Here is a 14676-nt window from a genome sequence, read left to right on the forward strand (position 1 = left end):
CCCATGATGGAGGCGGGCCGACGAGGGCATGTTAAGTAGAACTGGCAGGCTTCTAGGCTAGCAAATTTCTAAAGGAGTGCACATGTTACCTTAGGCAAATCCCACATCGGAATGGAAGAGAAAAGTGAAAAGCTTTATAAGGCACAACACAAGATTGCATGATGCGTGCACTTTTGGGGCTCGATGTGGCGTAGTCCAAGGGACAAACCTTTAGGTTTGTTTGTCCAAAGCGGACAATATATGCTATGGACTTGGGTCGTGATATGTTTCTCCATTAAATGAATTCTACACAGTACGATTTTTGGATTAGTCGAATAATGGATTCCGAATACTAAATGATTAAAAAATTAGGAAAAAAAACAGACAGAGCGGAGCGACTCAAATTTCAAAGGGACTATATATGTAAGAAAAAACAATAATAGATGTCAAATAAGAACAGTATTAGACATACATGGCAAGTGGTAATGCTACATCATATTCAGCCATAGCCGACGCTTAAGACAAATTTCATCTTCTTCTGCTTCTTCCTTTAATTATTTTAATCTTCTATCTTTTTCAGGTAACCTTTTAAAAAAAGTTGCTCAGGCTTGGCAACTTCTCTATATATATAAGTTAATGGAAAAGCCGCAAATGTATTCTTATTAAGGTTTACTGCTAAGACAAACTTACACTAAAAGTTTGGAACATAGAAAAATAAAATGGATTCCTATTCATATGCTATTTCCTCCTCTTCTTCTAATTCTACTTCCTCTAGTTCTATTCCATATTCACAAGAAGTAAAGAAAAACAAACCATTATCTTCATATCATTCCTCACTTCATGGAGTTCGTAGGCTCCCATCAAAACCAATGACTAAACAACCAATTGCCCCATTGCCACCAACACGTCCTAAAATCTACAAAGTGGAACCTGCTAATTTCAAGGAAGTCGTCCAAATGCTCACTGTTGCTCCTGAGTTTCAATCCAACTCCATTAATTCTAGTTGTGGTTCTGACCCTGGCTCTGGCTCCGGCTCTAGTTCTAGTAATTCCAGTTCGAGACGTTTACAAGATGTGGCTCCTCCACCACTTGATCTCTCACCAGTTTCATTGACAAGAAATGGCAATAATATTGCTGCACAATGGCGCGAGTTCCTACGTCCTTCTTCCTCAAACAACCAAGTTGAATCAATTAATGCGACTAACAATGACTCGACAAATGAAGCACAAGAAAGATCACATGCAACGCCACGAAATCTATCAGAAAATTATTTTGGATCGTGCAGTCCGCTAGCTAATTTTCCTCTATCGCCTGCTTCTTTTGCATGGTGTTCTTCTATTCTTCTAAGCCCTGGAACCCTTCCTTCACCAAATGCGGTTCTTTAGCTCTTTTGATATTGCCTCGACTTATTTGAGAGTTGTAACTTATTATGCTTTACTGTTTACAATATGAGTAGTATTATATATATTTACTTGTGGGGTTGGATCAAGAATTTGAATTGGAACTAAATTAAAGATATCACAACTCAAATACTTGAAGTTGCTTTATTTTCTTCACTTTAACCTTTTCTTCCAATTCCAAAACATCAAATGTATTGTATTTCAAATTTCATTCAAAAAGTAACTAGGTTTACAGTTTCAACATACTAAAAATCATTTCCTCTTCTAACACATTCTTCCCAACTACTCATAAACAATCCTTGCACCAAGAGAAATTTAAAAAGAAAAATTATGTGTTTGCCAGCAACCCAAACCTTAATTAATTATACATACATATTCAACCTTGAATCAAGAACATTTTTTTTAAAATTAAACATTCATATTCGACTTTGAACCAGGAGGACTATATGACTTTTCCTTTTGAAGATTATGTTGTGGAGTTGGTGAGACATTTGCTCTTGAGCTCTAGCATATGAGGTGGTTCACCCCGAAATGTGTTGAAGCAGAGCAATTGACTAGACATCTAGGCTAAAGCATTATTTCAGTGCTGATGTAAATTAAGAGTCCACTAAAACTAAATTGTTGGTTCTCTGTCTGTTCCACAGAATATACACACAACGGTAAGTAAATAACACAACAATATTTTACGTGAAAAACTCTCAGCTCACGGGATTAAAATCACGACCTACACTCGTAGGATTTCAACTTCACTAACCAAACAACTTTATATTACAACCTATTGTAACCTAGGAATTAAACTCTTAATCCCTCATCTACTTGCAATAACTATATTGCAATTCTGTTTGTAATAACTCTATTACAAAGCTAATCACTTTGACTAACTATAGTCAAACACAAATACAAGGTTTATGGTTTACAAAGGTATCCTATGAGATGCTTCTAAATAAGCTGAATAGGAGTTACAAGTGAATAACATTAACAAAGATACAACAAAGCTAAGGACACACGATGTACTCAATGCTGGGATCTGGCCCTTCGTTCTGTTGTTACATTGTTCTTCAATACCTTAGAGTAAATGAAGGCGGCCGCATACTTGAGAGTAAATGCATTTTAGGGTTTGCAAGTGTGTGTAATCCCTTGCCTCATGTTGGTAATATATAAGTGAGGTCATCAAGGATGATGCAAGTAAATGTCTGATACACAGCATGCTTCAACAGTGACTGTTGCAATATTGCGTGTGCAGTGCAGCAGCTTTAACAGCTGTAAAGAGTTGACTTGTACTATGACCGGAGGAACTGATATCCATATGTTCCCTCTGTCATTCCCTTAACTGATTTTATTAGAACTTGTGCCAGACATTTGACTTGTTGTTCTGAGCACTGAGAGGTTTTGAATCAGGTTCCCTATCTGGTTCTCATATGAAATTTGTTAAATTATCAAAACAAAAAGGCACATAACTTTCAATTTTCCCCTTTTTGATGATGACAAACTTAGAATTGAAATTCCCCCTCATAACAAGATCTTTATATTGTTCCCCCTGCAGATTTTCCATATTCTCCCTTTCAATTTTCTACCCACTTTTGGCATCATAAAAAGAATTGTGCAAGTAAACACAAAAAAAAAAAAAAAAGTCTAGCAAAGTTAACTTATGCCACTTGTGAGCACACAACATAGCTAAATATTGAACACAAGAGTATAACATGCATAGAAAGAGGACTAAGATGCTCATTAAATTTAAGGAGAAGAAAAACAAATAGTAGTACAATCATTACAAAACATCCACAAAATAAACATTACTAAAGTACCACAGTCATAGGGACAAGATATCAAAACAGGACACTAGAGAATAGAACAGGGGCTGATAAAGTGGACACTCACAAGGGGACAATTTAGGGGGCACTTGAAGATGGAGGGAAGGACGAAGGGGCAAGAGCCTTCAGGAGATCATCCACTCGAGCATAAACAGCCTTCTGCTCATTGATCAGCTGCTCTTTCAGGTTCTCAACATGTTTTCTCAGCTCTGCATTATAAGTCGTCAAGCGGGAAACTTCAGCACCTTGAGCACTACTAGAACCAAGTTCCGCGCTGGCTTGACTGAGCTTTCCCTAAAGAATGAAATTAAGGGCCTTCAGCCTCCTTATATCCTCGTTAGCAGCACTCTAAGCATCAATCAACTGAGAAATTGTAGAATTACTACCAACTCCCGCCTTCTTATAAATACACTCGCATTCTTCCAAGGTATTCATTGACAACATTTGCTTATGAGTTCCCACGGTTGCTCTCCCCAAGGGCACTTTAAAATGTTCAAAAACATAAATGAGCAAGAATCCATATGGCAACCCATGGTTCCCATCCTTGAAGTCTGCTAACTTCTTCATGTGTTCAATCAGGATCCCGGGCAGATTGATAGAAGTGTATCCGCCCAATGCCTCTATCGATGTAATGGATCGTCTTTCAGCTCGCGATAGCAGGACCTTGTTCACCATCTCAAACATGAGTTGGTATTCTGGAAGTAGTACCCTCTTATGCACTCGTTCCCCTTGTTGAACAGCTTGAGGCTTTAGAATCAGCTTCCTAAAACTTCGGGAACAAGTCCTCTCAACAATTGAGATCCCCTCAGCATGCATATCAAGAATATGTCCCAGCACAGCCTCATCAAACACAAAATCCACCCATTTACCTTCAAGGAAATGTTTTCATCCTCCACAGTGAACAGATCATCATAAAAACTGCGAACTTCCTCCTCATAAACCTTTGAACTCTGAACAGTAAACAGATGAGTCCACTTTTGGAATTTTCATATTTCAGCCAATTGCCTCATGCCTGACTTGTCAAAAATGTCGGTATCAAAAACCCTTCCCCATAGCACTTTTTGCTTCTTCAGGTTTGATTTTTTATTTTTCAATCTTAGGCACATCATCTTTGGCCCTTTTTAAGGAACCAGGTTCCTCACTACTACTTGGCTTTCTCTCGTCGGACTTCTTCTTCCCAACACCTTTCTCCTTCCCAGTAGATTTTTCCTTCTTACCAGAATACTCCTTCTCAGGACTTTCTTCATTCCCTAAATCCTGTCTGGTATAAATACGGAATATCTTGTGCACCGAGTTACTTTTTTAGTAAAGGATAACTGCATTTGCATGTCTTATTTCTAAACATTCTAATAACTCAGTCTCACGTGGGGTTAGAATTGGATGTTTGGGGACCATAGGACAAGGATATAGTCTTCAATCCAGTTGTCCCTTGAAAGTTGAAAGTCTTGTGGGCGTGCAAACTGCAAACCATGTAACACAATCTAAAATTGAGTTTGAATACATCCTACGTGGTGTCCTGTAATTAAAAAAAAAGAGTTAGAATAAATCATTTGACTGCAACAGCATGGCTTGAGCAGGTCTTTAGGTTGGAAAATAAGTAATGTTATATTATATTATATTCTTGTATTTTAATTATGTTATATAACTATAATTGTATTGGTAAATGGAATCATTTACTATATAAATACTCCTATGAAGTATGTAATTTTTTCTTTAAAAGAATGACAAAATTATTTAAACATGAAATTGAGAAATTATGATTGAACATAGACAAACTAAGATAAGGGTAAATGAGAAAGATAAGAAGTCCAAAGAAAAATTGACTTAAAATTTCCAGATTTTTATGTAAAGAATATATAAAATCAGTAACCAAATTCAAAATTTTACTTTATTAATGCTATTTCAAAATTATATTTTTGCAATTCACTACTAAAAAGGTCTTATACTAATTAATACTAAAGATTATTCCTTATTAGCTTCTCGTACTTTAATGGGCGACATACATGTACAACCTAGATTAATCAAATATATTAATCAATCAATCAATTATACCTCAATCATATTAGTTTGAATTGACTCTATGAATAATTCGCATCTATTCCTTCATTTCGATGCTTCAATCTCATTCCATTCTATATAAATATTATGGCTTTTGAAAAAATTAATTCTCCAAATATCATACTTATTCTAACCAAATAGGAGTATACTAATAGCCTGTTTGGCCAAGCATCTTTTTGGCTAAAAGTGTTTTTAGTAGAATATTTGGCCAACCAAATAGGAGAAATATTTGGCATAACTGTCACAATTACATAGAATCATTTTATTCGCTTAACTTGCAACTAATTTTTCTTTCTAAAGATTTATTTGGTACATTAAGACAAGAATTAAAACAATTTGATATATTGATAATGGAAACAGATCATTTCAGGACAAAAGAAGAGTCAAAGAGTCCCTCTAAATGAATGGCAATATGGCAGGCTGGCAAGTCCATAGCCAAATATTCAGGTCAATCTAGTACAAAGAGCACAAAACCAAATTTAGATTCTGCACCTGAAGTAGACTCATTTTATGTTTTGGCCAGACAAGGGAGATAACAACTCTCCCAACTATAAACACATACCCCAAGCACCAGAGGGTGTCGCCTAGTAATCAATGAAATGGGTTGAGAACCTTGAGGTCTCAAGTATCTAATACTTTGCTGACGGGAGGTAACAGGTACCCATTGAATTAGTCGAAGAGCGTGCAAGCTCGCTCGAGCACCACGATTATAAAAATAAATAAAAAATAAACATATACCCCAACTTACCTTATAATCCATCTCTCCCAATTTATACATCACGAACGTCTCAAAATGTTTGACATTATTTCACTAATCATATTTGCTTATATGACTTTCAAGAATGCAAATAAGTTGAACTATTTGATCTTTTACATTTCGATCTGACATTTTTCTAAATATTAAACCAGCTTTGCAATTGTTATTATGATGTGATTTTCCACTACTAATAACATGATACACAAATCAAATTAACACAACCGGCTAAGGAATGAGCTAATTTACAAACTCTAGACTCAAGTTCACCTTCTTTGTCTTTATCCACAACCAAGTTTGGTCAATCAGATCATCACAATAGTACTTCTTGGCCTGCTATTCCTAAGGTGTTGAGTGAGAACCAAACTTAGCTATGCTTTAGACAAGTCCAGAACACCAGTGCTGACCAAATTACTCCACAAAAGAAATATAATTTCTAAGGAAAAATGACTAGAAATAACAATAACATAATGCGACAGTTCGAATATCTAAGTTCCAACATAGTCTTCAGCTGTTAATGTAATTTCAAAATGTGTTTAACGTATGTTCTCTAAATCTTTTTCCAAGTTAGACAAAATGTTAAAAGACACAAGTCTAATATTGTACTAATAGTTACAGTAAACAAACTAAACGATCATATGGTGTACAAGTATGTTTGTAGCCCCTCCTGCACCAACCGAGACAACAGCCTGAAAATCCGCCATATGGTGTTTAACTTCCTGAGTGGAAATATATTGGGAGTTGGGACTCGCACCAAACTTATAGTTGGGGATGGGGAAAAGATCAGAATGTGGATTGATCCTTGGCTTGACTAGATTCATATGTCCCAGTTATTTCCTGCAGTGTATGTAAGGAAAGAGGCTTTCATTGCTGAAGATTTGAGAAGGAATCCCTTTGATTGGGAGGTAGAAGAATGGGCACAATCATTGCACAAGTTGAGTGGAATCTATTACAGACGGGAGAACCTAATACAATAAACTGGATTGGAAGGAAATATGGTAAATACACTGTCCAGTCCTGTTATTACAGACTGAAGAACATTGATGATTTACAAAATGGGTGGCCACTGAAAGCTATATGGAAGACAAACGTATCAACAAGGGCAGCAGTCATTGAATGGATAACGGTAAACAATGCATGTGTTGGTGCATAAATCACTTTGAATCCACCAGTCTTCCTTTTTTTGCACTGTCCTTGCAGGAAATTTGGACAATGTTCGTTAATGTTTTTTGGGGTACTATGGCTGCCTCCTTTAACTCTAGCAGGGTCAGAAGATCAATAAACAACTGAAATACATCTGGAATAGAGTCCCTTTGTGTATGGAAAGAACGAAACAGAATGTGTTTTGAAGACAAGCCTGTATGTTTTAAAGGTAGGATTCTAGAAATGTTATGTTCTTGATGTAATCTGCAGTTCCTTTTGGATGTAAATTCGTTTTGTTGACTCTTTGGATTCCCTACGAATCTGAGGAGACAAAAGTCTTTTTGCTGCACATATTGGCACCTTCTTGGTGCAATTAATGAAATTTCATTTACTTACAAAACAAATATCAGATATTATATTGCGGAATCTACTGATGGGTTTCAAGTATCTTACATAGAGTATCCCTTACTTAGAGCAGCCAAAACAACATCATGTTGGCCATCTTTTCACATGGATAGAAGAAACTAGTATCAGGACTATTTTTGATATTCCAAAAATAGAGTGCTCTACATAACACCATTACACTTGTTGCACTAGAATAAACTTTATAGGCAACCATGACAACTAAAAGGAATGAGGTTCATAAAAGAAGGCACGAAAAATACAAGCAGACTGGTACATTTTATCATTGTGCACGGAAGAATTTACATCCATCACGAAGCAACTTACGAGTTCCATTTGGCTATGTTTGTCACCTCTTAGGGACCAAAAGGTTAATTCAAGATCCCAGAAATATGTGCTTACCTCAGAAAATAATGCTAACGCTTTTCTTGAGCTATTCATTGTTCCAATAGTTCCGCAGCTGTGACATATGCAGAAGTAGCTCATCCCTGCCCAAACCAGAGACGCTACTAGTCATTATCCATGCAGGTGGATGCTGATAATTCTGCCTGATAAGCTCTTGGAAATCTCTAATATTCTCGTCGGGCCTTTTTGCCTTCCCTCCCTTCATTTTGTCACACTTCGTGAAAACGAAAGTTATTGGTATCTGTAAATGTGTTGCAAAAGTCACTTATCGTGGAAAAAATGTTATATGAAAGTCAACAATGGTAACATATGACTTATTTTATAAGTAGTAATGGGAATAAATGACTTCAATTAGACACATGAAAAAGAATGGAAATGCTAAAAAAAAAGACTATGAAATTCAGCTAATCAGAAGCATACCTTATTGCGTCCGAGCCAATTAGCACAATCAAGGTCAATCTTCTGAGGGGGTACACTAGCATCAATTAGAAGCAGAACTGACACCAAGGTATCTCGATTTAAAAAGTAACCTTTTGTGAAGGAGGACCAATCCATTCTAGCAGCTTCAGAAGCATTAGCAAAACTGAAACAAGCAACAAGAAATAACTTAGAAGCAGACAAAACAGTCGATTTCCATACTAATGCAAAAGGTACAAAGAACTAAGTGATGGAAAAACATAACTCAAAATGTTAGTTGACAAAGGAAATAAGAGAGTGCAAATTCAATACATAAAGGACACCTTCTACGACTATGCTTGAGACCGGAAAGGGGAAGTTAAGGGAAAGTTAAAGGGGAGAAAATCAGATTCAATTACTTAGATGAATGATATACATTGGCTGTTTCATAGGACCAGAAGTAGAAGTTGAAATAGCAGATAAGGAGATCCCTCCTCTTTTACATCCCCTCCAAACATGTTTATTTATCAAACATGGGAAATGATTACTTTTACTTCCCTTCGTCATTTATTCCCTACCAACCAAGGAAAATGACCTTACTCCACCATTGTTACTTCCATTCCTCCAACATTTTCTCCTCTCCCCCAACCCCCAAACCAAAAACTCCTAAAGAAGGCATAGCTACGGTCAGGTTCTACAGACTTGTAATCCTTAAACAGTAGCAAGATCTATAAAAAGATTTGTTGAGACATAATAAGTAAATAAAAGTGTGTTCTCTCTATCAACTGAAGCTTTTAGATGAGATGATCACGCACTTCAACATAATACCAGAGCAGGCAGAGGTCATGGTTCGAGTCTCGCCGCCATCCATTATCAAAAAGAATTTTCAGGTGCTTGGTTCATAAAAAGGAATCAAGCCCGCACGTGAGTGAGCGTGTTGAAGACATAATTAAGTAAATAAAATTGTGTTCTCTAACAGTTTAAGCTTTTAGATGATATGGTCACACACTTCAACAAGAATAAAAGATGAACTAAATAAATCAATTATAACCTTCGTTACCATTTGGCAGGTAGATTTGTAACTTAACAAAAAATCTTATTTAAGTTACTCCAATACATCTTCAAGTAAATGTTACGACAGACTGTTCTATCAAGGCGTGAACAAGAACAGACACGTCTGATTGCTTGGTCTAGAATTTACAACACTTCCACTGAATTAGGTTGATGTCAGCTGAATTGATTTGTCTAGCCCTCAATATACTAACAGTAAACTGACTTTTGATATTTGGATCTTATCAAATATACTAATTTTCTCCCTGCGGCTCTGTCAGAAACCATCTATTTCTGTTGTCTAGAGGCTATAGTAAATATGTTTGACAGTTTCCTCCTTCCTTTACATATCTAGAGTTGCCTTCACATGGTCAGAGAGAAGACTTTTCAGCTTCTTTAATGTAAACTTTAAAAAGATGTAATTGGGAATTCACACTTTTTCCAATTCTACCTCAGGAAAAATAGGTACAACGGTTTAAGATGGAAAAATAAAGCAAATGAAGAATGATATTTCCAGATGAAGGTTGGAACCGTGATGCTTTTATTAGGAACGGCAGTAAAAGCCGTAACATTCAAACAAGAGGAGCATGTAAGCAATGTAAAAAGAAACAACGCTTATTTGTACTGCAAATATATTGTTTATCTTGGATAAGGCTGCAATGTGCTTTATAAGTGTCAGAGCAGACATATCTGAAAGCAAGATATGAGATTCAATGTTTGGACTGACATGGGGTTAGTAAAGGAGCACCTGGACTAAAGAATTCAGTTAGCAACTAGGGAAGACTCCGTAAATAAGTTCCTGAGTGGCAATTAAGACATTTTCATTGCATATCCCTTTTTCATGGGTATTTCGAGAATTCAATCACTTAAATTGTAACAGTCTATGTAGTTGTATTTCCAAGATGATTGGGATCAAGATGATGTTTTTCCTCATTTGAAGCTTTTTACAAATGATGTAAATCATGTAGTTCAGCTAGTTTGGTTTTGAGGCATAGTACATTGCCTAATCGAACAAACCAGTAGACTTTATCAAACCAAGTGAAGTCGTTCTTGCGTCCGAATAAAGCATCAAGTAGGGTAAGCATTTACTCGAGACTACCGCTATAGCTTACTAATCCCCAACCTGCTTAACACTCTCTGAAATAACTTGATCCAACACATTTCATTGTAATAATAAAAAAGCTTCACTTATCAAAGAGTACCCTAGCAAATAGCATAACCAAGAAATTGCTTACCCATAACCAGGCAAATCCACAATGTACCAACTCTTGTTCACCAAGAAATGATTAATCAGTTGAGTCTTCCCTGTACATTTAAACATACTAAAATTAGAATTCACCTCTAATTCAAATATGTACCGAGTAAATACTGCACTTAATCCAATTTATGTGACCCTATTTCCTTTTTAGACTGTTTCAAAATGAACATCCTACATTTGAAAAAAAAATAACTTGAACTTCTCATTTTACCCTTAATGACAATCTTTTATAGCACATGTTTTAGACCACAAGTTTTACCAAACTTATAGTCACATGAACATTATAAACAACTATGTGTCAATCCCATCATGCCATCATGGGCAGCGCATCCATTTGCTCCAGAAGAATTGGCGGATCGAAACCTTCTCCTTACATTGACTCCACCACTGTGGGCTTGCTTATGTTGTCAGTACCACGCTCGGATAAAGGAGGAGGGTTGCAGTAAGCTCACAGCCAGCGTAAAACTTGCCAATTCATAATGAATCCTCATAATATAGTTACTATGACATATTTAAGACTACAAGTTTCAGAATTCTTCATTTCTTTCTTCAATTCTATGTTCGGTCAAACTATGTCACATAAATTGAAACGAATGGATACTTAAATACAGCTAATGCAAACGGGCTCTAAATAAGAAGTACATTGCAAATATTCAAACCTGGTTTCTTAGAAGTAAGAGCAACCTCTTTCTTCTTACACAAAGCATTAATAAGCGATGATTTTCCAACATTGGACCGACCCAACATAGCAAATTCGGGTTTCTCATCTTTTGGACAATCCTTAGGTTTATTACTACTCTTCACAAACTCCACCTCTTTAATTTTAGAGTCCCCCGCATAGGGCCCCACAACGATATTGGATCCGGGTAAAATCATATCTTCGGTTATATCTTCGGGTTCAACTCCTGGAGCCATGAATAGTACTTTCTTGGCTAATATTGAAGCTGCTGATTCTGAAGTTGTAGCTGAAGATTTAAAGGTTTTTGAAGTAAAGGCATGAATAGAGAAATGGGGATTTTTTGGGTATGAATTTTGAGAAAAGGGGATTTTGGGAAGTGAATAAGGGAGATTGGTAGATTGAGGGAAAGTGGAGAAGAGATGGAAATTGAAGAGGCGAAACCTTGACACTACTTGCATTTTTTAGCACAATTCAATGGCTGCACTGCACTGGTTCCACACTACTTATCGTTCTCAAGATAAATTTATAACTTTACTTTCTTGGCCAAAAAAGAATGAGGGGCTTAGATTATAAGGTCAAATCATTTAACTTTCAGTTTTTAATTTAAAGTGTATATAGTTAGATTAAATAGAAAATTATAATTAGTCATAATTTGCTACACTTTATAACAAAAATATTTGAAAGTTGAATAAAAAATCGTAGTAAATATTTTTCAAAAAATATTTTCTCCCATAGTGTTTTCTTAGAATACTATATATTTTTTTAAAGGCCAAATACATAGACAGTCCATTAAACTTGGCCCAATTTTTTATTTTGACACTCTAACTCAATTCTATTTTATTTTAGCCCTCCAATTCCATTTCTTATGTTTCACTTTAACACAAAAGCGGACTAGATTCAGAGTGTGAGTTGCCTCACCCTATAGGCACGTGGGGGAGATTTTTTTTTGGGCAAATGCATATACAGCCCATTCAACTTGGCTTCATTTTTTATTTTGGCACTCTATCTCAACCTTGTTTAATTTTGGCCCTCCAACTCTATTTCTTATGTTTCATTTTAACACAAAAGCTCACTAGTCACATAGTGTGAATTGGTTCACATGGTAGGCGCGTAAGACAGATTGTTTATGGTAAAATTCCTTCTCCAACAGTAATAAAATAACTGTTGGCCCCATTTTTAATCCCCTAACTTCCTTCCCTCATATTTCATCTTTATTATTTACTTTCTCATTTACTGTTTATATGAAAACCAATCGATTTCAGTCGGTTTCTTAAAAAATAAATTTTGCGGGACACTAAAAGAGTTTTATGCATTTTTGCGCAAAAAAAAAATGATCGAAGTTGGTCGGTTTCGTAAAAAAAATTAAAATATAAAATATTTTGAAATAAATTTTATATTTCGTGAAACGTGTGTGTATGCATATCCTGAAATACCCATAAATTTCACAAACTTCTGAATCGCCAAACTTTCGAAACCGTGAACTTTCGAACCCGTAAACTTTATAATTTCTAAACCCGTAAACTTCCAAACACATAAAACTGTGAACTCATAATTTTGGAACTTGTAAAATTTCGAACCTGTAAATCAAAAGATGAAAAAACTAAAACTGAAAATATAAAAAAAAAAATATTGTTTCCCCGGGAATGAAAAAACTGAAAAAAGATGAACAACATTTAATTGGATATTTATTACACCTCAGATTTGTGTATACACACGCGCTATATTTTCTTTGCACTGGTTTCAGCTTTTGTGTTAAAATGAAACATAAGAAGTAGAGTTGGAGGGCCAAAATAGAACAAGCTTTAGATAGAGTGCCAAAATAAAAAATGGGACCAAGTTGAATGGGTTGTATATGTATTTGGCCAAGCAAGTATGTATACGCGTTGCATTTTTACGTCGGATAAAAGTTTTTGTGTTAAAATAAAACATAAGAAATAGAATTGGAGGGCCAAAATAGAACAAGGTTGAGATAGAGTGCCAAAATAAAAAATGGAGTCAAGTTGGGTTGTCTATGTATTTGACCTTTTTTAAAATATATTTTTGCTAAGTAATCAAATACCACAAAATAAGCAAGAAAATTGCGATTGTTCTGGCTGTCTACATTTGCTCAGTAATCTCAGCCTAGTTGTTTATATTCGCTTATTGTGATTATGCAATATGAAGAGAGTGAAAAAGAAACAACAAAATATTGTATAAGATGTCCAAAATATAGTCAAGCAGAAATTTGTGTCTTAGTTTCAAACAATAGCTCCTCGTGCTAAATTTATAGAACAAACTGAACAACGTATACAAAAATTTATGAACAAACTTAACAGAGATAAAGTTGCTAATACATATTTTTATTTTTTGAAGGCAATGACCCGTTTGTCCATAAAAATTAAAAAAAAATAAAAATTCTTTTTAAAAATGTGTTTGTCCATAAAATTTGCATGTTTTAAAAAAAATCGAAAATAAAATTTTCAAAAACCAAAAAGTGATTTTGACCACTTTTTCAAAATTTTCAAAACTGCAATATTTTTTTTCAAATGAAATGCATGTCCAAATATAATTTCAAATTCCAAATACCATTTTTCAACTTAACTATATATATTCCTTTTTCAAAAATTAATTTTTTTATGTCCAAATGCCTATTTAGGTCAAAAGGTATTAGTGCAATGAGAGTACTTAAACAATAATGTAACGACCCGACCGGTCATTTTGAGCTCTAGCGCGTCGTTCAGCAGTTTGAGACCATAAGCAACTTCACTTCAGGTATTATGACTTGTACGCGTAGTCGGAATTGAGATTCAGGGAGCTCAGAGTTGATTTGGAAAGAAAAATCTCATTTTGGAAGCTTTAAGTTGGAGGAATTGACTAAGATTGGATTTTTGAGTAAACAGTCTCGGAATTCGGGTTTGAAGGTTCCAACAGGTTCGTATGATGATTTCGGACTTGGGCGTATGTCCGGATCGAGTTTTGGATGACTCGGGAGCGTTTCAGCGCCTATTGTGGAAGTTGGCATTTTGGAAGAATTTCATAAATTTGGGTTGAAGTGCATTTCAATGCTGTCGATATCTGTTTGGAATTTCGAGCCTGGGAATAGCTCAGTATGGTGAAACTGGTATTGGGAGCGTGTCCGGAAGTGAATTTGGAGGTCCGTACGTCATTTTTGGGGTCATTTGGCAAAAGTTAAAAATTTGAAGGTTTTTAGAGAGTTTGACCGGGAGTGGACTTTTTGATATCGGGGTCGGATTCCGATTCCGAAAGTTGGAGTAGGTCCGTAATGTTAAATGTGATTTGTTTGCAAAATTTGAGGGTAATCGGGCGTGATTTGATAGATTTCGGCATTGAATGAGGAAGTT

At 35.6% G+C, this 14676-nt stretch overlaps 2 protein-coding genes across 4 annotated transcripts; one reads left to right on the forward strand and one right to left on the reverse strand.

The window, feature by feature from the left end:
* Positions 1 to 698: 698 nt before the first annotated feature.
* Positions 699 to 1364, forward strand: LOC107780624 (uncharacterized). Its single transcript, XM_016601185.2, has one exon. The coding sequence runs from the start codon at positions 699 to 701 to the stop codon at positions 1362 to 1364; it is 666 nt and encodes a 221-aa protein (XP_016456671.2).
* A 1729-nt stretch (positions 1365 to 3093) lies between these two features.
* LOC107780623 (GTP-binding protein At2g22870) lies at positions 3094 to 11885 on the reverse strand. 3 transcript variants are annotated; one of them, XM_016601183.2, is made up of 5 exons: positions 11316 to 11885; positions 10634 to 10703; positions 8373 to 8535; positions 7950 to 8193; positions 3094 to 4706 (listed from the first exon to the last, which is right to left on the reverse strand). In XM_016601183.2, the coding sequence occupies exons 1-4, from the start codon at positions 11791 to 11793 to the stop codon at positions 7981 to 7983; spliced, it is 924 nt and encodes a 307-aa protein (XP_016456669.1). In that variant the 5' UTR covers positions 11794 to 11885; the 3' UTR covers positions 3094 to 4706; positions 7950 to 7980. The 3 variants fall into 3 exon arrangements, with proteins under 3 accessions (XP_016456669.1, XP_016456670.1, XP_016456668.1); XM_016601184.2 differs by lacking the exon at positions 3094 to 4706 and adding an exon at positions 6495 to 6839; XM_016601182.2 differs by lacking the exon at positions 3094 to 4706 and having other exon boundaries at positions 7661 to 8193.
* Between the last annotated feature and the right edge of the window lie 2791 nt (positions 11886 to 14676).

The sequence above is a fragment of the Nicotiana tabacum genome, chromosome 2 (assembly GCF_000715075.1).
Source record: "Nicotiana tabacum cultivar K326 chromosome 2, ASM71507v2, whole genome shotgun sequence".
In the NCBI taxonomy this organism is placed as follows: Eukaryota; Viridiplantae; Streptophyta; class Magnoliopsida; order Solanales; family Solanaceae; genus Nicotiana; species Nicotiana tabacum.